The 26989-nt window shown below is 37.0% G+C and overlaps 1 protein-coding gene across 4 annotated transcripts in view; it reads right to left on the bottom strand.

The window, feature by feature from the left end:
* Nucleotides 1-2343: 2343 nt before the first annotated feature.
* AGTPBP1 (ATP/GTP binding carboxypeptidase 1) overlaps nucleotides 2344-26989 on the bottom strand; it is a 174944-nt gene continuing 150298 nt past the window's right edge. For 3 of the 4 annotated variants that reach the window (XM_041743506.1, XM_041743507.1, XM_041743509.1), the window contains 3 exons: nucleotides 24905-25081; nucleotides 20413-20573; nucleotides 2344-5733 (listed from right to left, as the gene is read on the bottom strand). In XM_041743506.1, the coding sequence (XP_041599440.1) occupies nucleotides 5556-5733; nucleotides 20413-20573; nucleotides 24905-25081 (516 nt within the window). In that variant the 3' untranslated portion in view covers nucleotides 2344-5555. The remainder of the gene's footprint in view (nucleotides 5734-20412; nucleotides 20574-24904; nucleotides 25082-26989) is intronic. The other variant, XM_041743508.1, reaches the window with a different exon arrangement.

Genomic DNA, 26989 nt, shown 5'->3' with positions numbered 1-26989 from the left:
GGGATCTCTGATCCCTCTCAGCTGTCTTGTTCTTGTGATGCACCATTACAGAGGTGCTTCCTCTCAATATCAGTGTCTCACATTTGTGTTCTCCATTACTATAACAGAGAACTTTCAAGATGCTGAAAAGTCAGCTCTTAGAATACTGCTTCTGAACAAATGAAGTTTCCTAATTGGAGGAAAAAATTCCTGAGTTTAGAGCAGGATGACAAAACGGCTCACTTCTGGCCCAGTAGACATAAAAGACAGCTTGACATGTGTGAGAGGGCAGCTGTTTTTGCCTGTCCGGAGTGTCCCTTTGGGTAAAATAATTCATTTCTTCCTTTTAACTCACTCAGGATGTGTGCTCTGAGCCACCCTTCAAGGATGGACACTAAAGGTTGCTGGTTTTTCACACAGGTTTCAGAGACCTGTGTAAGACATACTTTTACCAGTAAAACTCAGTTTAAATAGCTTGAACAAATATAATTGCCCAATTCAAGGTTTCACATAAAGCTTGATACAGGGCTCAAATGATAAAAAAAGACCCAGTTCCTCTCAATGTTCTGGCTCTGTTCCTTCAACACCGGCTTGTCTTGGGAGTGGTCTCCTCTCGGGGTTGCGTGGAGGCCAGCAGCAGCCAGCTATATATGTCTTTCCTTCTCAAGGAAAGGCCCCTGTTCTAGCACTACCATCCCAAGTCCTGACATTTGCTGTTTGGGTTCGGGTCATGTGCCGCACTCCTGAAGTTTCGGTGAAAGATACTGACCTCAGAACACAGGTTAGGACAAGGGGAGAACGGGTCACCAGGAAGCAAACATGTATGTGTCCACTTCATCCTGCAAGCGGATCTGGATTTTCACAAGTGTGAGAATGGTGGTTTAGTTTCTGCTATTTTTTAATCTTCTGCAGCCATTCAGGAGGAGAAATAAAGGCTGAGAAGGGTAGCTATGCACTGGACACTCCTCTCTCTACATTAAATACAAATTATAAGGCTTTAAACGGGTTATCTTCAGATTTTTAAATTTATCTTTTTATATGAAATTCTACAATTCGTTCACTGTGTTTCAAGTGCCCACGTTTGAAAAGAAAAATAGATAAAATGTCAAACATTTCTAGGCATTAATATGAGGAAAACAGGAGAAAAAGCAATCCTACAGACATGGAAGAAAATATAAATGGTAAGAGTCCTGACACTGTAGAGTATGTAGCTTTGGCTCATTATTTAGCACTGAACATGAAGAGAAGTTTCCCGACTTAAAATTCCCTCATTACATTCACTGTCAGAGGAAACACTACAAAGAAGCCCATCTACTGTCAAAAGTGCAGACTTGACTTGTATTTGTTAAATGCTAGCCTTTTCTATTTTAATTTTCAACAAGCATCCGTGTCTCTCAGTTTCTCCCTACCTGCCATTTATCGAAACTCTACCAGCATCATGACTCCGCTGACCAGATTTTTGTTACTGCTCACCTCACACTCGTGTGGCATCCTCTCATGACATCTTGGAAAGGGACAGGCTCACGTTACTTACTACAAAGGTGAACTTTCCTGAGTTCCTGGAGCTAAGTCTTGTCAGCGCTTCCGTGTTTTGTGGGTCTACAGTTAGGAGGGCCCCACGAGTCCACTTCCACTCAGCAGGGGCTTTTGAGGAGGCCTGCGTGCAACCCCACAGCCACAGGTCACCGGGTCACTTCGGTTCTCAGCAGCGTCAGCCGCGTCCCAGATGCCAGAATGTTACCCTGGCTGGCCTGCACAAGGCCCCAAGCACCAGTACAGGGGGCTCGTTCATTTGGATTTAGGTCCTGCCTCTCCATCAACCTCAAAACGAGAAGTTTAATTACTCAATGGCCCCAATAACCAGCCTTGCTCTGAAGCCTAAGAGCTGATAGAGGGTGCCATGAGGTTAAAAGGGCTTGAAGTATGAGGAGGCTATGAAGTGGAAGGAGGGGAGACAGGTCTCAGTTACTGGTCAGGTAATGGTCAGCCCCAAAGAGTTAAGAGTTAAGAGGAAAACTACTGAAATTTGACATTCCAGGAACTCAACCCTCAAAATGCGAATTCTCATGAAGGAAATGAGACTTCCTTCCGAGTTTCCCTTTTTCTGTGCAGGAATTCAAATGTGCCTTAGCCAGAGAAATACTTAGTATTAATAAGAACATTCTATTGGATAAAGTAGAATGGTCTTTCAGTTGAAATACTGCTTCACCAGGTTCTTCTGAATGGAGACACTTTAGGGTTTGTATGCAGTTGATTCACTGAATTCATGGATTTTCTTTTTTCTTTTTTAATTCATGGATTTTCAATTAATGTTCTATAACAAAATATGGATAGGAAAACCAAAGGATTTTAAAGATACACTTATGGTTTCATTAGTGTCATTTATTTCTGGATCATGCACAAAGACAATTCCATTAGTACATTTATTATATTATCCATTTCAGTGCTTATAATAATATGGTCATCTTCACTTGGATATTTGTAGAAGTACATATTCATTGCTGTTAGTGTGCTATCTGAAGCGGAACTCCAGGTTACTCATTTGTAATCAGGAATCAAACAACCGTCCGTGTTTCTAAGCACCACACAGCACTGGCAGACGTGGCAGGAGCTGAGTAAGAAGGATACTTAGGGCAGGACAAAAGCCGGTCTCCAAACAACGCGAGGACGGCAACACAGAGAAAGCCGATGTGAACCACAGGTTTTTGCATTCTGCCTTGTCTGAACTCAATGTGGAATTTATCCACAAACTCCAGAGAGACGCTTAAGCTTTTTATATTGCTTACTGTTCAGGAAAAAGCCAAGGACGGCATCTCCTTTTATGGCAAGAACATGAGGCTAGGTTCTGCAGACCTGGGCTGAAACCCTGGGGACCCCGCTCCACCTCCGTGTGTCTATTTTCTTGATTCTACACCTCAGTTTGATCTAAACCATCCCCGGTGCTAATTTCCAGTTCACAGGTCCCGGGATTCCTAGGAATCCAGGCGCTGGAAGAGCACATAAGATCATACAGTGGTTCTCCTAGCATGGCTCCTGCTGCGTTACCACCTGAGGATTTTTAAGAAATGCACATCTGGGGCCTCCCCAGGTCCACATGGTTATCAGCTATCTCTGTTTTGAGAAGCAAGTCCTCCAGGTGAATCTGATGCATACATACACCATATGAGAACCACTGGATCAGATCAAAATCACATTTAAGAAATTTACAGTTCCAAATACAAGGCAAATTAAATAAATCTAAACTCTATCGTTAGACTTAGTCTATCAGCTACACGTTACTTTTTCAGGATTATGGCCCTGAAGGTATCTCAATCATTGTTTGAAAATCCTGAAAAGAGGGCAGCCCCGGTGGCACAGCAGTTTAGCGCCGCCTGCAGCCCGGGGCGTGATCCTGGAGACCCGGGATCGAGTCCCACGTCGGGCTCTCTGTGTGGTGCCTGCTTCTCCCTCTGCCTGTGTCTCTGCCTCTCTCTCTTTGTCTCTATGAATAAATAAAATAAAAATCTTTAAAAAAAGAAAAAAAGAAAGAAAATCCTGAAAAGAAAAAGCCATAGAGAGAAAAACTGGGGGGCAATGTAGCTTTTAATAGCCAATGACACTTTTGTCTGCTAATTAGGAAACTTAGGATTTTAAATTCTTATTTTTCCAAAGCTATTTATTAAGGAAAAAATCATTTCCTAACTATAAAGACTTTCTCTTCAACCTTGTGAATAATTATATAATAAAAGGCATATTTGGGTTTGTAACATACTAAAAGATGTACTTCATCAACATGAAATATTACAGAAGTACATGGTAAGGGATTTTTACACTGCAACATAATAAATTGAAGCTCTGAGTTATCTGCACATTATAGTAACTATAAGTGCTTCTCATACATGGATACCTTGGGTTTTAATTTCGAGTTTTATAAGGATCAAGAAAAATTTACATCCAGACATGGTGATTCCATAATCCACTCTCTGAAAAAGTCACAATTAAATATGCAATTATTTTATATGTGAAATATACAAATACAAATAACTTTATGAATTAGATAAATTATCAAATAAGTAATATTTTACCTTGCTAAAGTATTCTGATCTTTCCCAAATTAGCTCACCAAACACTAAGAGGACTGGCAAGCCTCACAATCTAGTCTTTGTTTTCTGAGATTAATAAGAATTAGGCTACTAAGCAAAAAAAGAACTCTATCAATTGCCCCATACATGTTTTTAAACATAGCTCCTAGGACATCAAAAAGAAGTTACACGATGGATAAAATGCTTCAAATGATAGTGTGAAAGCCACTGATTTGGAAAATGCAAAAGCTTGAAATACACTTTTATCTTTTCCACTACTGTAGGTTTAAAAAAAAAAAGATTAAAAAAATTCTAATCAGGAATAAGTGAAGATAATGTACCCAAACTGAAGCACCAGAGTCCTGGCAAGAATCTGTTAATGAGGTATTTCTTTTGGATTTATTTTATTACAACAGAAACTTAGTTCATAGGGCACTTATCCAAAGTCATTGAACTAGTTTTACTCCATATAAGACAAAGTCATTCTTGCAGCAGGCCAGTTTAAACCAGAAAGGTGCCACTGCAAGAAGTGGCTTACAATTATCGCAGTCACCTAGACACAGACACCAGGGTCAGCACGCCCTAGGTGACATCCCATCAGCAAGTCTAACAGCATCACACAGCTCAGGAAATGCTAAATACGCATAATATACAGATACACACTTAACACTGGATTGTAACCTCACTGCATTTTTCAAGCTTAACAAACTGACTATAGTAGTAAACACTTCAGGTGCATCCAAGCGACATAGTTATAGAGAAAAGAGCTATCTTTTATGACAAGTAGAGGTATACCCACACCAGAAAAAACGTAACACTAGTAAATTAAGGTTTGTTTGTTTTTTTAAAATTTTTATCAATGTGTTCAGATGTTGGATTTTTATAATATTCTCACAAAGACTCTATAAACCAAATAATCTGTGCTGGTTAAAAAGGATGACAAAATGAATTCAACATTTAATATAGCTTTTATTTAATTTGTAAGTAGAGAATGTAATGCTTTCAAAGCAAACTCTGGGTTATTTCAGTCACAAGTCCACAGTTAACATGATTCTGAAGGACAGTCTTATCTTCAATATCTACCCACCCTACATAGTCACACAGCTAGAGAAATCCATGTACATATGTATTTGTTTTCAACAACTTGGGATTTCCAACAACTCTAGAATTCAGATTTTATATTCTGACACACGTCAAAATGTATCCATTTGATGCAGGATATAACCATAAGAAGATAAAAATTCATGCAATGATACTTAGCTTCTTTTTTTAAAAAAAAGTAAATCCAATATTTGATCATTCAATGCTGTATCAAGTGCACTGAATATCTAAAATAAAACAAGTGCCAATTTTATCATGAATTAATAATATATTTATTGTGTTGAAACCAAACAGGCCTAAGTTACTTTATTTCTTTTTTGAGTCTGCTATTAACTCATTTCTCTCAAACTTCCTGTGTAAGAAAATCGAGATATTTCCTTTCTTTTTTGCACTTAACAAGAGATGGCAGAAGGCTTAAGGTAGGTATGTTCTTGATAATTCAGAGTCAGAAAGTACTTCTTCCTGAGCAGAAGGTTCATAATCTCCTGCGTTTTCCGCCAATTCAGTATCTAAGTCGTCATTACTTTCTGCACTGTAATCCACTTCTTCAAGGAATCGAGGCTCATCTTCATCCAAAACATAAGTGGTAGGGCTGTGGCCAGAGCATACAGAGCACACGAGACTTCATTAGATCCTAAGGTTCTAATATAAGGTCATGTGACCGCACTGGGTTAACTCTGATTTCAAAATAAAGTAAGTAGTTTACATTAGCTTTAAGGAAATGTTATCCAAATGAACACGTTAGGAGATTTTTAACACTTGAGACCATAAAGGGTGAGATGCTAAGCATTAATTATATGACAAGACTGTCAACATACACCCTACAATTAGATAGCTATAAAATACAAGAAACTCCCCTATTAGGTTGCTTTTTTGAAGGGTTTCATCAATTTTCAGGGTTAAAAGTTCTATCTTTATCACTGAAAAGGAACAGACCACTTTAATAAGCTTTATTTTTATTTATCTTATTAATCCATCCGTCATAAGAAACTGGTGGTATTTAAACACTAAGACCACTTGTTCTAAGTCTATACAATGATTATTTGCCATAAAACAGCCCATATACTCTTCCTCTTAGTTTCCACTGGTCAAGAAAAAAAATGAAAAACAAGTGAACACTCCACACCCGATTCATTACTTGCCCTTGGGACACAGAATAAGATATTTGCTTAAAAGCACTAAGTGCTTCTGAATATTTCATTAGGTAGGTTGTTTGGGATAAAGACAACTTTTCCACTACAGGGTAACATATTCCACTACAGGGTAACATATTCTTTCCTCTTAAAAAAAAATCACAGTATTCTGATTTTCTCCATTTGGGAGATTTTATACACACACACGTGTGCACCCGTGCACCCAACACAGCATTATCAGTGAAACACTACGGAAACATTTCAGTGTCCCCATTTTGTGGCCAAAACTATCTTAATTTCACACAGATGTATGTGTGTTTATATTCCACCTGCTTCCAAAAGGATTTCCCATCATGAATGCAATTAAAAGCTATAAAATCAGACAATAAAAAGGGAACAATAATCTGTTAAAATGAGCAGAGAAGCAAATGTCATTAGGCATCTAGAACGAAAGGAGTTGAATATGAAGCTTGGTTTAAATATCCAGAAGTTTAGGCAGGAAAGACAAGTTAATGGGTTATACAGTTCTCATTTTCTGAAAAGAGAAAGCAAAACTCATTAAGTGAGATTATCTTTTTTCCTAGAATTGTTTTTATCTTGCTTATTAAAAATATATTGCAAAACCACCTTGACCTTATATAGCAAACTTCTTTAAAAGTTCAGAGCTTGTGCTGTGATGGAGTAGTCCCGATTAGCCAGCTAAGTGGCTTGAAGGACTATGTGAGAGTTTATTACCTATCTGAACGGTGAATCGCAGCACACATAAAGTACTATTAGAACACACTCTTAGACTAGATGTAGCCTTCGGCTAAAACAAAGGAAGGGGAAGGACAGAAGTGAGGGGGAGAAACTTGCTTACTTTCTTCCTGGAGACTGTCTCACCAAGAAGAAATGATCATGGAAATGCAAGGAAGAGGGCAGATTTGCTCAAAAGCCATGCATCCTGCTGGTACAGGGATGGGAGAAACCAGCCAGGACTGCAGAAGTTCACTCCACAGCGAGAAGGCACCACGACCAGGGCAGTGTGCTCACAACATCTCAGAGTCTCCCAATAGGTAGGAGAACACACACAAAAAATCCATGTGGTGGGTCAGTGGGCAAGCATCGTTCAGATCTATGGACAGCAGGATTTCAAACCACTCCTGCACCCCACCCCACACCACCAACAACGAAAATAGTCTGGTATAAAGGAGATCAGTTACAGGAAGCCCAGCCAGTGTACTGAGGTCAGAGCAGGACCTAGTGTTACATGGGCAGCTGAATACTAGAACATTAATCAACATCAACTAAGAGAAAGGGTTTAAAGAAAAAGCTCAGTCTTATAGGCTAGGAAACAGTCTTATAAAGTGAGGAAACAGGAGTAGTATGATTTGGAAGCAACAAAAATACCCAGGATCAAGCCAAAAAAGCTCCTAGACATTAAGGAGGCTTGGAGCAATGCTAGGATCAGATACTGATAAGCACTTTTTTTTTTTAAGTCGAAAAAGCACAACCTGGAAGGCAAAACTCCTGGAAATTTAAAAGAAATCTCATAATAAGGAATGTTCAGAAAATAATCTGAGCCTGTCAATTTCCGATCTTGGCTCCTTCACATGTTGACTGTGACACAAACTTCATCCATGTTCTGGCATCATCCATCCTGATGCCCAGGAGTGGAAGGGTTTCACACTCTAATCCATTCCTGGCACCCACACTGACCCTGATATTTGATGCCTGTTTCTGCAGGTCCTATCAAAGTCATGTTCTCAGCTTCAGCTCATGAAGGTCTACTCTCTGGCTCAAATGCAACGAGCCCATCCAGCAAGGACAAAGGAGCAGGCAGTGCTAACCTGTGTGTGTTTGGGGGCGGGGAAGAGTGGTGAGTAGGCCTAGGGCCAAAAAGTTGCAGGAATCCTGAGACCATGGGAACAGAAGATCACAACCCTCATCACTCCACTGAAAGCAACCTTCTGACTGGTTTTCCAGGTGCCACTCTCTAGCCCATTGCTTCCAGATCTCTCTGTTGTTGCACTTAACTAGTGCAAATTCCAATACTCCTGTCTTCTGGCGTGCTTCATTCCCCTGTCCTTCCCCACTGCTGATTACATGCTCTTCATCCTCCATTGTATGCCTCAAAAATAGGTGCTTATAAAAATGCTCTCCTGGCCCACTCTTATACACAAGCTCTGAGTAAGCTCACATACTGATTACTTCCAAATCCAAATACTAACCTGACTTCGCCCTTGAAGTTCCACTGTGTACACAAGCACTTGCTAACAGACTCACATGGCAATCTCTCAGATTCCCCAAATGCATGTTTGCAATGCGACTCACCAGTCTCCCCAGCGAGCCTGCTCTGCTCATCCACTCATCCTCATCCAACATCATCCATTCAGTGAGTCAGAAAACCACATTTCTCAGTAAGCGAGTCTGGCCAATCAATCTCTGAATTACTTCCTGGCTCACATTTTACATCATAAACCTTCACTGACATTGCTTCCTCTGGTCAAGGCAGATTTCCCACCTTTTTTCCTCCCAGTGACTAACATTTCCTTCAAACTGCAGCTCAGTCTCATCTTCAGGTGTTCTTCCTTTATGAAAGCCCATCTTGGGCTAAATGACCTCTTTCTCTGCATTCCCTTTAGACCCCGCACATCATGACTGACCACTTCTCCCATGCAGGTGAAACCATCTATTTGTGGGTCTGTCTTCTCATAAGCACCCTGCGGTCAGGAAGGTGCTTTGTGACTGACCCGTATCAGTACCTCCTATCATCTCCCAAGAGTGCTCAACACATTGTAGGTCCTAAACAAACTTTGCTGAACTCTTTATGAGAAGCCACAGGGACGATGAGATCATTGATTTTTGTATTACCTCAACACATTGGTTATACTTAATGAAAAAAAAACTTAGGGCACAAGACCAATCAGAGCAATTCAGCTTTACTTTCATTAATAATTCCAACATCTGTTTTGAACAATGTACAACTTACGAAAGGCCTTCATATACATTATCTCACAGTAACCCCCAGGTAGGAGAAAGACTTTAAGGTAATTTGTCCCCAGAGTTATAAAATAAGTTTTCTTTTGATGTATAATTCAATCACAAAAAAAGAAACTCTAATCAGCACTTAATTATTTCCTATCACTATCGTTTTCCTCCCACAACTTCCTCACCCCCCTAATTTTCTTCAGAGAAGTTTACTCCTGCTGCCCTGTGTTTGCTTCATTCTCCAACAGCTAGCCTATGTATACCTGCTCTCACATCCTTCTCTTATGGGTTTTAATCACTAAGAAACATTTCATTCTAAACGAGAATAGCATTTTAGTCCTCAGGCTGCTTCAGGAAAAATATCAAAACCTTTGCCCAAACCGCTTTCTCACGGGATGAATTTGTTGAAATTCTCTGCTGTATGGAGTCATTATGATGCAGAAAAGTTTTAAAATTCCAACTGATTTTCTAAAGATGACAACTCTGCTTCATGCAGATTCAGAAAGTGATCCAGGCTATCATTTTGTTAAACTAGCAAGTGACGCAAAATTAAACCTACGAAGTCCACTGTCTCCCTCAGTGTATGCCCGACTACCTGTGACAGCGCTGACTTGATGCCCGAGACACCAGGGTATAAGACCCTCAGCTCTGTCACCTCTACAAGCATGAAAAAAGCAAAACACCGCATATGGAGTCAGAAATTGTGTCTGTGCCTCTCCTCTCCCACTAGCCAGCTGCATGATCTTGAGCAAGTCACCCAATTCCTCCAAACACCAGCTTTTCTCAAGTTTAAAGGAGAGATAACCATGTCAGCTCCACTACCTCACAAGTTGTTTGGCTCCAATTAGGTAGTAAGTGAAAGCATTTGTAAATTCTTAAGCTGTATCAATATAAAATGCTACTATGAAATTAATAAAACCTACCTTGTTAAAGAAAAATGTTAATCTTTGTCAATTCCTAAAGAGGCCAGGCAATGGACTGCCTCCAAGCTAATAGGGCTAAAAATACGCAATGGGTGATTGGGGTAACTGGGTGATGGGGCAATGAAGGGGGCACTTGGCGGGATGAGCACTGGGTGTTATGCTATATGTTGGCAAATTGAACTCCAATAAAATTTTTTTTTAAATAATAAAAAAAATATGCAATGGGCTGCCCCAAGCTAACAGGACTAAAAATACGGCCTTACTTTTATAACTCAGAACCATCCTTTAATCTTGTACTCTTCAACAATTCTGAGGCTTAACCTACCTGTTTTCAGACAGCACAATAAGGATATCCTGGGGGAGAAATTCTGAAATTGATACACAAACAAAAAATATTCCATTGCTCAAATATGCAGCAATTTGTGACTTGCTGATTATGTCTTTTTTATATTGAAATATCAGGTCTCAAGTGAAAGAAAAATCTCTATCTGCCTAAATATTTGAAAATGTTTTATTTATATAATTTGATTCCCAGTTCATAAGAGATGTAATACCTACTAAATATCAAAGCAAACAAAATTATCTATAGAAAATACAAGTAACGATTTTTGTCAGTCTTAATTGTCCACAGTGTATACGTAAGTATTTGCACATTCCTAAACATGTACATACCCACAAACAGAGTACAGAATCTCTAATAAGAGGATTTCTATTGGAGGTTAAAAAAGGAAAGAAAGTTATTAATTTACTGATACTTTTTTGGATCAAAAATATAACTAAGCTGCCTTCAAAAAGTCACTAAACTCTAACTGACTTTATTTTACTATTGATCTAAAAACATTCCTTATACATAATGAAAAGGCTATTAAATAGTTAAGTTTCCCAATAATGCTGGACAGCCTCAAAAGCTGAAATCAATCCTTGGTGGTAACTGTGCTTCATCACTTGGAAGATACACGATACAGCAAAAGTACAGGGGAATTCTGGAGTCAATCTGGACACAATTCCTGGTTCTGTTGGGAATTACCAGATAAAAGACCTTGGGTCAATTCATCTTTCAGCCTCAGTTTACACATACATGAGTAGAGGTTACAGTATCATCTATCTCTGATCATTCTCAAAAGAACATGAAAATCTCAGAGATAATGGAACTTAACAGAAACTCAAAATGCACGTGCATGTTTGGGATCCCAGGGCCACCCCTGGTTTAATGATGCACTAGCAAGATGTACAGGATTCTGCACACAGTTGTATTAACAGCTATGATGTATATTACAGTGAAAGGATACAAAGCAAAATCAACCAAGAGAAAAGGTGCATGGGGCAAAGTCCAGAGGAACCCAAGGCCAGGCAAGGGCAGCTGCTAAGAGGCAGAGAAGTCATCAGAGCTTTCAGCAATTTCAAAGGATTGGAGGCAAAATTTGGAGTTCAGAGCTGCCAAGTTTCCTGAAAGACGGGAGTTGCAGAGATATGACCCCAACAGTCCTCCTCTGGAAGCATGTGACAAATTCTTAAAGTACACAGTGCAAGCAGCTGAAAGCAAAGCAGGAAGCAGCAAAACAAACAAACCAGAAAATAAACAATGGAACTGGAGGCAGTCTTGTGGTGCTGGAAAGGAAAAGCCCTAGGCCTTCTACAGTGACCTCTGGAGGGCTACTGCTTAGTGAGGGGATGGGTGAACCAAGGGTAAACAAGTTTCTCAAGTTTTACAAACCCACCCCCAGCCAGCTCAGTCCCTTGCCAACCTAGGACCACCTGCCTACTGCACAGCCTGCCTGCCAGAGGACAGAATGAATCTTCTTCAAAGGAATATGTATTCGTCTTTATTCTGATATACTATATTCTTACTTTAAACTCTCAAATAGGCACTCGGAGGAATAACTTCATTCTTCCAAGAGGCTACTGAGAATACAGCTTATAAATAATAAATATCTACAATCATCAAATTCTTTGTACAGCTGTCTTAGAGATGAACAATTACTAACTTCATACCTACGTACCTGGATCTCAATGATAAGGATCATTTATTTCTCTCATGATAAGCCTCAAAGCATCCATTATAATTAAATCTGGCCTGGGGTCCTGAAGCGTTCATATTAAGTTTTCAACTTATTTTTCTAGATAATTTTAATCTCTTCTAGATTTGTGGGTATAACAATATTTCATTGACTTAGCACAAAAATACAAATGCTTCATTTTCAGTTATGAGCAACTATGATTTCCAGTGGACTAGAAGTGGTAATACGATCTTCAATTACATGGCATGATTTATCTACCTAGAAAATATTCTAATCTAATTACGGCTGTAAGAATTTCCTACATGGTTGCAATAAATGACTCTCACAAATACACACCAGACTCAAGCATGGGCATCACAGCCATCAAAAATGATGTTTTTAAGGATTAGCTTGATTAAATGGTAAACTATACATTTAAGAAAAGCACATTAATACCAGTAAGCTTTACTGCATTGCTATACATATTCCCATTAACATCTGGCCACAATGATCTACACTGTCAGACTCTCCTTGACCAAACTTGAGCCAGGCTCTTCTGAGTCTTCTTTCATAAACTAGGGCTTGATCTTGGGCTCTGTCCTTGGTCAGGGGCTCTGCCTGCTTAGTCTAGCTGTAGCAAGAATCTTGCTGAGTTGGTTTATCAAAATCCCCTACTCTATCTCATCAGCCTGGCCTGCTTTCAGCAAAGACTCCGTCAGGTCAGTTTAGCCAGAATCTCCCTTCCACTGATGGTCTCTCTTAGCAATTTTCCATCCACTGATCCCTCCCTCTACTCCCAGGCTATAAAACCCCACCTTGCCTCACCATATTCACCCCGTGTAGCAGTCCTCCTGGACAGTCTACCTTCCTAACCTGTAACAGTGTCACAAATCATTTTCTCTTTAACAGTATTAATTTAATTTTCTCAGAAGAAAATGTTCCTACATTTTTACAAATAAACACTAGCTTCACTTGAAGAAAGTACAGAAAATACACACTGAATCTCAAGAGCGATGAAGATGACTGTAAAATAATTACCTTTTTTTTTTTTTAAAGAATAATCCACAGGAAAAAGAAAACTGAAAGAAGAAATAATTGCAAAGGAGAGATATCAACAAAATGTTAGAAGATGGAGGCAGATGGATGAAAAATGAACAGGCCTGAGTGCCAACCTCCACTTTGCTCAAGTATTTACAACAGTGGAAGCCACGGGGGAAAACACTGATTTGTGTTATGAAGTCAGGGTAAAGTTAAGAATTGGAGATAGTGATTGTCAAGGTGCAATTAAAAAGAGAGTAATTAATTAAAAGATTTTATAAAGAGCAGTTAGACCTTCAGATCACCTTCCTTAGGTTATTCAGAGAGATGGAAAGATGACTTTCTAAATACTATTATCAGAGAGGCTATTCAGTTGTGGCCAAAAGACAGAAATGGGTGTCAGGGGAGTAAGTGAAAATCTGCTCAAAAATAAGTCTACTGGGCCTCCAGAATGCTAGCTACTGGACTTTATGCCCCATGGCAACACTGATCAAATTTTTAAAAAATCATCCCCCAGTGCCCCTCAAGAGTTTTTTCCCCCAAATCCCAATTAACTACAATTAAGAAGTAAAAAGATAAATTTCACATCAGATTAGATCCAGCTAAAGAAAGCATGGGTGAATGAAAGGTTGGTTAGAAAAAATACACTTAGCTCTGACAGTCAACAGGACTTGTGTCCCTGGAATCCACAAAGGTATAATAAACAAAGAAGCAAGTCTTAACTGGTATGTACAAGCCAATACTTCCCACCACCCAGGGGAACAGGCAAAACTGCTCATCACTCAGTCTTTCCATGAAACAGTTTTATCTGCATATTTTAAAAGCTGCAGTCCAAGGGCCACACTTCTAATTTAGCAGGCACTGTGGGCTACCATCCTCTTCAAAGAGTAGGGAAGCCAGCAGATACATATCCTACCTTCTCCCTGCAGGGTGCTCCAATAACCAAAGTTACTCATATCACCCTGAAAGGAGATTGTATACACATTTGGCACCTCAGCTTTCATGGCTGCCATGAAGAGATGGACCTACAAATAGCCTGGCTCTAGCAGCACAAAGGTCTTGCATTCATAAGTCCCATTGTACTGTAACAAAGAATGAAACAGCTCTTAGCCACAGAGGCACCTCCTACAGCTTATACTCAGGTTAGCACAGAAGAAATAGGCAAAAACATCTTTCAGCTTTTCCCTGGAAGGGGCTTAACTATATACTTTTCCAGCTGCTGCTAGAGGATCCAGCTTCTAAATACCCTCCATCTAGGTGCTGACTATGATCCTCCCTTTTGGGATACTACTGTGATCTGGCACCCTCAACTACTAGGAGCCACTAAGAACAAAGAAACAGGCTTGGGCAATCACAAAAGTCTTACACACAACTAGGACCTCAAGCCAGGCTGATCAATGAGATTTCTCTCTTACATAAGAGCATTCTGCCAAGGTTGGGAGAGATGGCTATTTCATCTAATGTGCAGAAACCAAAACAGAGAATCATGGAAAATGAAGAAACAAAGAACTATATTCCAAACAAAAGAATAAAATAGATATCTAGAAATAGATCTCAAAAGAATGCAGGCAAGTGATTTACACGATACAGAGTTCAAAATAATAGTCATAAAGATTTTCAACAAAGTCAGGATAGCAATGCATGAACAAAGTGAGAATTTCAACAAAGAGACAAAATATTTTTAAAAAACTGAATAGAAATCGTAGAACTGAAGAATACAATAACTGAACTTAAAAACTCAATAGAGGGTTCAACAGCACACTACATCAAATGGAAGAAAGAATCAGTGAACTCCAAAAGGGCAGTGGAACTCATCCAACAGAGAAGCAAAAGAAAGAATGAAGAGTGAAAATTACTTAAGGGACTTAAGGAACACAAAGGAACAAATCAATTTATTCATTATAGAAGTCCCAGAAGGACAGATAAAGGGACCAAAAGCTTATTCAAAGACATAATGGCTGAAAATTTCCCTAACCTGGGGAAAAAAGACATCAGACATCCAGATTTATGAAGACCCAAAGAGACTCACACCAAGACACATTATAATTAAAGTGCCAAAGTTAAAGAGAAGGAAAATCTTTAAAGTAGCAAGAGAAGACAACTTGTTACATACATAAGAACCCGCATAAGACTATTATCAGATTTTTTTCAGCAGAAACCTTGCAGGCTAGAAGGGAGTGAGAGGATACCTTCAAAGGGCTAAAAAATAAACACACGGCCAACTAAGAATACTTTACTCAGCAAAGTTGTCGTTCAGAACTAAAGGAGAAATAAAGAATTTTCCAGACAAAAAAAGCTAAGGAGTTCATCACCACAGGACTAACCTTAAAAAAAATGTTAAAGGGAGTTTTTCAAGCTCAAATGAAAGGATGGTAATAACAAAAACAAGTGAAAATATAAAACTCACTGCTAAGGCAAATTTAAATTTAATTCAAAGTACTATAATGTTTCCACGGAATGGGCAGATCATTTATAAATATAGTATGAAAGAGACAAAAGTATTAAAAATAACTATAGTAATTTGTTAATGAATATACAATGTAAAAAGATGCAAATTGTGACATCAAAAACAAAATGTGGGGAAAGGGGAGCTATGGTATGTATTTGAAGTTAAGTAATTATCAGCTTAAAATAAGCTGTCATAAATATATTTTATGTAAACCTCATGGTAACCACAACACAAAAACCTCTATTAGACACACCAAAGATAAATAAATCAAAGCATACCATTACAGAAAATCATAAAATCACAAAGGAAGCAAGCAAAAAAGGAAGAAAGGAACAAAAATATTACAAAACAACCAGAAAACAATGAACAAAATGCCAACAGTAGGCTTATACCTATCAATAATTGCTTTACATATAAATGGCCTAAATTCGTCAATCAAAAAACAGAGTGGCTGAATGGATTTAAGAAAAAAACCAATAACACCCAACTGTATGTTCCCTCTAAGAGATACACCTCAGCTTTAAGGACACACATAGACTAAAAGTGAAGTGATAGAAAAAGATAATCAATAAAACAGAAACCAAAAGACAGCAGGGGGCAGCTGTACTTACATCAGGGGAAAAAAAAGAAAGAAAAAGAAGGTCATTATATAATGATAAAAGTGTCAATTAATCAAGAGGTTATAATAGTTATAAAATACCTATGCACTTAACATAAAAGCACATATTATATAAAGCAAATATAGAAAATTTAAAGAAGGAAATACAGAGAAATGCAATACTAGCAGGAGACTTCAAATACCTACTTCCAACATGGATAGATCATCCAGACAGAAAATCAATAAGAGAACATTAGAATTAAACTACATGTTAGACCAGATGGAATCAGTAATCAAAAATCTCCCAACAAAGAAAAGTCCATGACCAGATAGCTTCACTGATGAATTCTACAAAACATTTAAAGAAGAATAATATATCAATCCTTTTCAAACTCTTATTCTTCAAAACATAAGAAGGAACACTTCACTTCCAAACTCATTTTACAAAGCCAGCATTACCCTGATACCAACTCCAGACAAGGGCACTCAAAAAAGCAAATTACAGGCCAATATCCTTGACGAATTTAGATGCAAAAATCCCCAATAAAATATTAGGAAATTGAATTCAACAATACGACAAAAGGATCAAACATATACCATAGTCAAGGGGGATTCATCTCTGGCATGCAAGGATGGTTCAACATTTGTAAACCAATCCATGTGATACACCACATTAACAAAATGAAGAATAAAAATCATGCATTCATCTCAATAGAGGCAGAAAAAATATCTGACAAAATTCAACATCCATTCATGATAAAAACTCTCAACAAACTGGTAAAGAGGACACACAGTTCCACATAATAAAGTTGATATGTTACAAGCCCATAGCTAACATCATACCCAGTGACAAAATGCTTAAGCTCCTTTAAGATCAGAAACACAAGAATGCCCATTCTCACCACTTTTATTTAACCTAGTACTGGTAACTCAAGCCAGAGCAACTAGGCAAGAAAAAGGATTATAAAGGGCATCAAAATCAGAAAGGAAGAAGTAAAATTTTCTCTAGGTGCAGATGACATTGTATATAGATACCATAAAAATGTCATTTAAAAAGTGTTAGATATAATGAGCAATTTCAGTAATGATACAGGAAACAAAATAAAAAAAAAGTTGCATTTCTATACATCCACAATGAACTATGAAAAGAGAAATTAAAACAATCCCATTTACTACAGCAGCAAAATAAATAAATAAAATAAAACAAAAATAAGTTATCCAAGGAGGTGGAAGATCTATACTGTAAGACAGTGATAAAAGAAACTAAAAAAGACAAATAAATAGAAAAATAGTCTGTGTTCAAGGATTAGAAGAACTAATGTTGTTAAAATGCCCAAACTACCAAGAGCAATGTACAGATTTAATGGAATAGGGATTCCAAATGTCAATGGCATTTTTCAAAAAAACAATCAAACTACAAAAGACCCTGAATAGCCAAAGCAATCTTGAAAAAGAACAACAAAGGTGGAGGCATCACACTTCCTGATTTCAAACAATCAAGCTATAGTAATCAAAACAGCATGGTGCTGGCATCAAAACAGACACATAGATCAATGAACAGAATACAGCCCAGAAATAAACCCCTGCATATATGGCCAATTAATTTTTGACAAAGGGATCAAGAATATGCATTGAGGAAGGACAACCTCTTCATTAAATGGTGCTGGGAAAACTTGACAGACACATGCAAAAGAGTAAAACTAGACTCCTGGAATCTTATACCATATACAAATAGCAACTCAAAACATATTAATGACTAGAAAGTAAGATACAATATCACAAAACTCCTAGAAGAAAACACAGAGCGTAAACTCTTTTGACACTGGACTTAGCAATCATTTCTTTTTTGACACTAAAACCAAAGGCAATAAAAGCAAAAACAAGTCCATATCAAACTAAAAAGTGTTTGTACAGCAAAGAAAACCATCAATAAAATAAAAAGACAGCCTATGGAATGGGATAAAATATTTGCAAACCACATATCTGATAAGGGGTTAATAGAAAACATACATAAGAAGTCAAAGCAAAAAAAAACAAAACAAAACAAAACAAAAAACAAAAACAAAAACCCAAATAACCCAACTTCTAAAAATGGGAAAAAGACCTAAATACATGCTTTTTTTTCAAGAAAACATACAAATGACCAATAGGTATATGAAAAGATGCTCAATTATACACTGCTGCTTGCCACGTAGTACAGTCACTATGGAAAACAGTATGGAGGTTCCTCAAGAAATTAAAAATAGAACTGCCATATGATCCAGCAATGCCATTTCTGGATATATATCCAAAGGAAATGAAATAATTAGCTATTAAAGAAATATCTGCACTCCCATGTTCAAAGCAGTATTAGTTATAACAGTCAAAGTATCAAAACAACCTAAGTAAAGTGTCCATCAATGGATAAATAGATAAAGAAAATGTAATATACAAATATACAAGGAAGTATCATTCAGCCTTTAAAAAGAAAATCCTTTATATAAGAAATAGTGAAATGGACTATAAAAGGAAAGAAGAGAAACTGAGTGGGAAAAAATTAGAGAGGAAGGCAAACCACGAGAGACTCCTAACTGTGAAACAAAGGGTTGCAGAAGGGGAGAAGGGTGAGGGAGATAGGGTGGCTGGGAGATGGGCAGTGAGGAGGGCACTTGATGGGATGAGCTCTGGGTGTTATACTATATGATGGCAGATTGAAGAGAGTAGCAAAGTGGCTGCCAGGGGTATAGGGAAAAACAGAGTTTGGTAAAAGGGTACAAACTTTCAGCCTTGAGATGAATAAGGTCTGAGGAAATAATGTATATAACATGGTGACTACAGCTGATAATACTAGACTATACGACTGAAATTTGAAGAGCAGAACTGAAATGATCATATTCATTCACACACACACCACACTGGGGGCAATCTTTCTACAAACGTCTGTGGTATGTATATATGTATGCGTGCGTGTGTGTGTGTGTGTGTATTTCAAAGCATCAAGATATTACAATTTTATTTGTGAATTATACTTCAATAAAGCTGGGAGAAAAAAGAATACATGAAATAACTTAAAGAAAGGCTTCAAAATACCAGTCAGAACAACTGGTATAATCTGGTAAATCTTTATATATTTACTTCCATTATTAAGGGGTAGAGAATTCAGGTGATTACTCTCTCAACTTTTACATTAAAAAGAATAATGCTCTAATTAACGTTTTACCACATTTAAAACTCCTAAGCTAAAACAAAACAAAACAAAACAAAAACACTCCTAAGCTAATTGCCAACAGAAGACAGCAATATAAACTGACAAATGACAAGTCAGCATCTAACAAGAAAAATCATGAAGATTCTATAAAATGAGCATATTCTTGCCCATATACATCAAACTATAAAACGCTAAGGCCTGGTATTATGATTAAGAATTATAATACTGATTTTGGGATTCTTGGGTGGCTCAGCGGTTTAGCACCTGCCTTTGGCCCGGGGCATGATCCTGGAGTTCCGGGATCGAGTCTCACATCAGGCTCCCTGCATGGAGCCTGCTTCTCCCTCTGCCTGTGTCTCTGCCTCTCTCTCTCTCTCTCTCTCTCTCTGTTTCTCATGAATAAATAAAATCTTAAAAAAAAATAATTATAATACTGAGTTATATCTGAGCCTGTAACTGATCAAATTTTTTATATACTGAATTTAGGGAGCAAATTATTGGGAATAATATTTGACAGATATAATTAAATTTTCAAAGGGATACTCAATTAATTAGCTGTTCTTAATATATGCAACCAGAAGGTTACTGGAAAGCCATTTGATGTATGTAGATATCAACAAAATAAAATTTCTTCTCAAGTATGAATCCTGATTCCAAGTCCTCTTAATTTAGATATTATCTAAGTACTGTTTACCACGTTGCTTATTTTTGGGTTAAAGGTAAACCATTAAGATCACTAAAAATAGCATTCAAAATATAAGGATATTTCATTACAATCTCATCCAAATATCAATGTTTAAAGAATGAAGAATATAACCACAATTTGGAATAAATATGTAGCCTAGATTTTAAACTTGTATTAATTCTAAAACTGCTCTTAACCATCAAAATCTCTGTACCTTTCCACTATTTAATTAATTTAATGAAGTCTAACAGTATACTGTAATATAATAAAAGAATGAGATAAATGTCTTACCTAGTTACTTTGCAGTTTGATTCAATCAAGTCATTTTCAAAGTCAAGCAGGCCGGAAGGCAGATTATATTCCAATGGGGATGTTAGTCTTTTCAAACGCAACAGACCAACACAAAATTTTGCTCCCATTTCTTCCAACTCTCGGGTACCAATCTGTAAACCCTAGAAATAAAGCAATTCCAAATAATTTCATATCATAACTAGGGTATTTGCTATCTTCTGGCTGTGTCTCATAATTACATAAATGAAATTTATAATTATATTAATAAAATTAAAAGGTACTTTGGGCCTACAAACCCAATAAGCACAATGTCTTAACAATATAAGATCATTTTCAGTGTCAAAAAAACATTTCTAAAATGTTTATTATCATTCATTACACGCAAACTATTTTCGCTAACACACTGGAAAAAAAATAAACATTCTGTGGTTATATTACTCTTGGAGTTCATGTGTGAAATTATATTTTTGCAAGACATTGCTAGTATTTCTCGTAATCCACTACTGTCAAAATCAAGGTCCTGATTTGTGTATCTTAGCATTAACATATAGATATTTTTTTACTGTATGATAAAAGAAACTGGCAAATAAAAAACAAAAGAAAGCTAACTATGTTAAGTTAAAAACAAAAAAAGAAATCAAACAGATCAAGGCCACTGATGCCTTGCCAATTAGGAATGCTCATTTCAAATTTGTTCTACTGCAGCAAAAAAAATATTTTACCACAACTCATTACCATGCCAACTGACAGTTTCCTAATTAACAATGTAAGGTTTATCAAAAGTTAAACATTACCACATGAAATGATAAAAATGGCCTATAAATCGGGACACTGTTTGTTTAATTTTTTAAATTAATTAATTTATTTATTCATGATAGACATAGAAAGAGAGAGAGGCAGAGACACAGACAGAGGGAGAAGCAGGCTCCATGCCAGGAGCCCAACACGGGACTTGATCCCGGGACTCCAGGTTCGCACCCTAGGCCAAAGCCAGGTGCTAAACCACTGAGCCACCCAGGGATCCCCTACTGTTTAATTTTTAGATAAAAATGAATCTCTAATATAAGTGAAATTCTAACACCAACAAAAGATGCAGGTGAAAATGAGAGCACACATCATTTAGAGAGAAGGTACTTTATATGTTTTTTTTTTTTAAGATTTTATTTATTTATTCATGATAAACAAAGAGAGAGAGAGAGAGAGAGGCAGAGACACAGGCAGAGGGAGAAGCAGGCTCCATGCCGGGAGCCCGATGCGGGACTCGATCCCGGGACTCCAAAATCACGCCCTGAGCCAAAGGCAGGCGCTGAACCACTGAGCCACTCAGGGATCCCCAAAAGAAGGTACTTTAAAACAGCTTTTCAATGACCAGACTAAAAGCACACAGTAACTGAAGAAAATAAATTGTTAAAACTGTTACTTACCTTACACAAAGCACATGCCTTTATAAAATGATTGACTTTTTTTTTAAGATTTATTTTTTTATTTTATTTGAGAGGGAGAGGGAGGGACAGATGGAGAGAATCTTTAAGCAGATTCCCCACTAAGCAAGGAGCCTGAGTCAGGGCTTGATCCCATGACTCATGAGATGATGACCTGAGCCGAAACCAAGAGCTGGACACTCAAACGACTGAGCCACATAGGCGCCTCGATTGACTGAATGTTTAAATAGTTATCCATCTCCAAATATTCTAGGAAATGTAACCTGGCTTTATTAGAACATTTACTTGCCTTCTTAATTTATAGGCTTTAGAAAGGCTATGACTCTTAATTAGTTCACAGAAAATAAAGATCATTTACAGCCTAAGATTCAGTAATATAAGAACATTGAGGTTGAACATTGTTTTTTAATATAAGACAAGAACTATTTCTTAAAACATTAAGCTCACACAACTTATTAACTAACAAATCTGAAAAGTATACAATGTAGGGGCAGATGGGAGTATATGGGAATTCTGTACTTTCTATTCAACTTTGCTATGAATCTAAAACTGCTCTAAAAAACAAGCTTTATTAATAGCAAAAAAGCTTATAAAAAGTTAATGTTATGATCACAGCACTGAATTTGGCTTAGTAAGAGACACTTCTCTGCATAAGAGTTTTAAATCAACATTAACTCTATTAACTAATCGTATAAAAAAGAAATTAGGGCAGCCTGGGTGGCTCAAGCCCAGGTTTAGCACCTCCAAAGCCCAGGGCATGATCCTGGAAACCCAGGATCGAGTCCCGTGTCGGGCTCCCTGCATGGAGCCTGCTTCTCCCTCTGCCTGTGTCTCTCCCTCTGTGTGTGTGTGCGTGTGTGTATGTGTGTGTGTGTCTCATGAATAAATAAAATCTTTTTAAAAAAATTAATATTTACTAGGTACTCCTTTTTTAAAGTCTATATTTTTTTTAAAAAAATAACTTTTTAGAAAAATGGTCTAACATTTTGTTTCAAAGTTTTAGCTATTTTTTAAACTGTGGTTTTTAATAATGACCAAAGAAATTTATCAAAATGCAAATACAATGTTTTTAAAAATCCAATGAAAAAATAAATAAAAATAAAAAATAAAAATCCAATGAAAGTCTATCAGTAGAATCCAAATATAATAAGAAAGCATGACTGCCATATCCTATAGTTGATTTCAAGGGGCATGCAAACCTGTTTCTCTTACTTCTCTTCCTGCCCCCCAAGGGCTAGTTTCAAAGACACTGATGCTTTAAGTTGTCTCCTCCAGTCTGAGTAAAGGATCTCTTTAAGAAGTATTTTACAGTCTGTTTCCATAAATCATACAGTCTAAGGGTTTTCTCCTTGGAGACACCTAGGGTCTTATACAAAAGTGATTCTCAAGCTTTTTGCCCATCCTACACACTTATAGAATATGAGACTCTTGGCAAAGCTGTCCACTACAGCAGGGGAAACAGGGGCTGGGAGCTATAGTAGTGCTCTAGGACACCTTATCTCTTATCACCATCACGTCCTTAGTAGATGAGAAGTCATTATTTTAGGAAACAGGGGCTGGAAGCTATAGTAGTGCTCTAGGACACCTTATCTCTTATCACCATCATGTCCTTAGTAGATGAGAAGTCATTATTTTAGGAAACAGGGGCTGGGAGCTATAGTAGTGCTCTAGGACACCTTATCTCTTATCACCATCATGTCCTTAGTAGATGAGAAGTCATTATTTTACAGTATTTGTTTTTTTTTTTTAATAGTATTTGAAGAGAATTCAAAGCATATTACATTTTAGAAAAATAATATACTGTGGTCAACCTAAAATTTAGGGAAGTCACTCAAAAGAAAGTACTCCAATTTCATGAAGTTCTACTCTACTCTACTAGGCCCCGAAAGTTTGAATGTTGTTATTTGCAAGAACTTAAATTTTCTTCCATCTGGTAAAAACTGAAAAAGTCATGATTTAGGCTCTCCAATTAAGCTTTTTGTCAACTATAATATGTTGACATTTTTAATACTCGCCATTTGGAAGATTTTTAACTCTTTCCAAAGAAAGTTACAACCATCTTTGAGAGGTATATGAAAATCATTATTACATTCAGCTTCCTCTTGTCCCATGCCAAACCAAACCAAATCAAACACAATGAGGAATAATTAGCATGACACCTGAAAATCTTTCTGTGGCAAGAAAAGTATTTGTACTATTTATTTGTTTGCCGTTGATTATCTAAAGCTCCAACTGCCCATTAAGTTCTCAATCTTCCAAATTAAAAAATTCAAAGTCACCTAATATTTTATTAGTCTCACTTGGGTGGCACAGTCAATTAAGCATCTGACTCTTGGTTTCAGCTCAGGTCGTGATCTCAAAGTCACCTAATATTTTATTAGTCTCACTTGGGTGGCACAGTCAATTAAGCATCTGACTCTTGGTTTCAGCTCAGGTCGTGATCTCAGTCATGAGATTGAGCCTCACAGCAGGCTTCGTGCCCTCAGTGCAGAATTCTCTCTTTCCCTCTGCCCCCTTCTCCCCATTTATGCTCTCTCACTCTCACTCTAAAAGAAATACTTTTTTTTTAAAGTCTATGACACCAGAGAAAAGCAGTCTTAGTAAAGAAAAATTTTAGGGAAGGGATATGCATTTAAAAGTTAAACACACACACACAAATCTAAATATATAAAACTTTATAATTGTATTTATTTCTAAATGTACAAAAATACATCCAACAAATTAAAATGATAGAAAATTTTTATTAATAATGTACTACTTGTACAGCTCATTTATAAATTATCAATATTTAAATATGTACCACAACATGCCTTCTTAAAAATTATGAATTTAGATGGGCTCATCCAAGATTTCATAAAGACCCAAAGCAAGCTATTTAAGTACAGAGAAGCAAAAAATAATTGTGTATGATTCAATTCCATTCTTGCAAACTATATATAACTCAGTATAACAAATTATCATTTGATATATATTTGAAAACCCCCAGTATACTATATGAAAGGGAAGTCCATTAAATAACTTTTACTGCTTGAAATCCTGTAATGTTTTACCTTATATTTTCCCTGATCGCAGCCACATAAAGTACTTTCCATGGTATAGCTTCTTTGTACTCCTATCTCCCTCCAAACTACAACACGTGCTGTGGATTCCTTAGATTTTTCTACTACAAAGCTACAGCTGCTCATGCAAAATGCTGGGGCAATATGGCTCAGTATCTTAGGTAAAGTCTGCAAAGATAAGAATGATAAAATATTTCAAGAAGGTTTTTTTTAAATAGTATTTTTTTTTCATTTTTAAAAATTTTCATGAAAGCACAGTGATTAGAGCAGGGCCATGTGGATCTTCTTGCTTTGTCCCCGCCTATTCTAAGCATTAAAATAATTCTTTACTAATTTAAAATTTTCTGTTTTCCAAGACGAACAGTAATCAGTTAGAATGGAAAAAAGGATCACTTTCACAGTAGCAACCAATAAATGAACAAAACCTATTCTAAAAAATGTTTAAAAAGATGAAAATAAAACCCATGTTTAAAAAACAAAGCAACTTTAGTCATGAAAGATGACCTGTTAAGAGATTTAACATTATAAATATCAATAACTTCTAAATTAACCAATAGACCTAAGATAATCACAATCAACATGCCCATGACATTTTTTTCAACTTCCTATCATTCTCAGGTTCACCTGGAATGTGTAACCAAGAGGACACAGCCAGGGGCACTCTGAGAGAAGCTTTGACTAGAGAAAAGAATCCAACAGATATTAACCTAATTATATATGTAGGGGAAGTTAAATTGTAATACTGTGTAGGAGTAGATACATTTCCAGAAAGAATTCAGAATTAGAACCAAAGGCAGATGTTAAAATTAGAATTATTAGTGGGGAGAAAACTGATCACTCACTCACTGCTGGCACCACTGCAGAGCCACTGAGAGAAATAAGCCACACTCTTTAGTTAAGTTCAATTCTAACTGGACTGAGAATTTAAAGTCATAAGGAGTAAAATTTCAAAATGAAATTTAAAACAGTAAACATGGAACTTCATTTTTTAAATCCTGGGATAAGAAGTCTTCCTAAACCTCAAACCCAAAAGTCATTAAAAAAAAAAAAAAAAAAAAAAAAAGAAATTACCATACACAAACAAAAACATTTTTCAATGTTATTTGTACTAAAGAGTTGTCTTAAAAACAGTAATAATTAGAGGACCAGTATAAAAGTAAACAGAGAATAGGAGAAAATGCCCTTAAAAGAGAGGGAGGGGTCATAATTGGGCAAACATATGAAGCAATACTCAACCTCATTTATAATTACAGATATGCAAATTAAAACAATCAGACAGTTACCTGCCCCAGGTGGCAGCATGATGTCCTAAGGGTGGGAAACAGCACTGCCAGTCATTACATAGGGCAGTATACAATCTTTATGTAGGGCAAACTGGCAATACTAATTAAACAACCACTAACAGGTCAGACGACTAAATAAATACATTTTGGTACATCTGTACAGTGATAAAAATGAAGAGCAATGCACACTGGCTGTGGTGGCAGATTAAAAACAGAACTTCATACGCTACATGTATATATACTTAAGAACAAATGTGCTTAGAGGCAAGTCTCACAAAAAATATGGTAGAAATAAATGATTAGTGACTGAGAGAAGATGCCTTTCACTTACTGTGTTTTGTTTTTGGAGTTCTCATTTTTTATAGAACTCTAATCATTTTATTTACTTGGGAAAGGGGAAGAAGAGAGAGGACACCAGAAAGAAAATGGCCCTTGAGTTTCTGCTCACGGCAGTGATATGCTACTAAAACTCTTTTGGGAAAATAACCTGAGGTGCTTTGTTGAAGTACAAATACAGTAGGAAAACCACTGTGCCCGAACAGAAAACACCCAGGATGTGAGACAGCAAGATCTCCTTTCAGTCCTGGGCATGCCTCAAAACACACCCAGATGCATGGCAACATGGTATGTAACAGATGGCTTCATAAATCAGCACAGGAAGGAGGTACTGTTGAGTAAATGGTGCTGAGACAACCGGCTATATATGGGGAAGCTAAAATTAGATCCCAAGCCCTTGTACAAAAATAAATTCCCAATAGATTAAAAATCTAAATATGAAAAGCAAAAATTTTAG

Source organism: Vulpes lagopus, chromosome 2 (genome assembly GCF_018345385.1).
Source record: "Vulpes lagopus strain Blue_001 chromosome 2, ASM1834538v1, whole genome shotgun sequence".
NCBI lineage: Eukaryota > Metazoa > Chordata > Mammalia > Carnivora > Canidae > Vulpes > Vulpes lagopus.
Note: the sequence above shows the minus strand (reverse complement) of the source record. Positions and strands in the feature narration are given on the sequence as shown.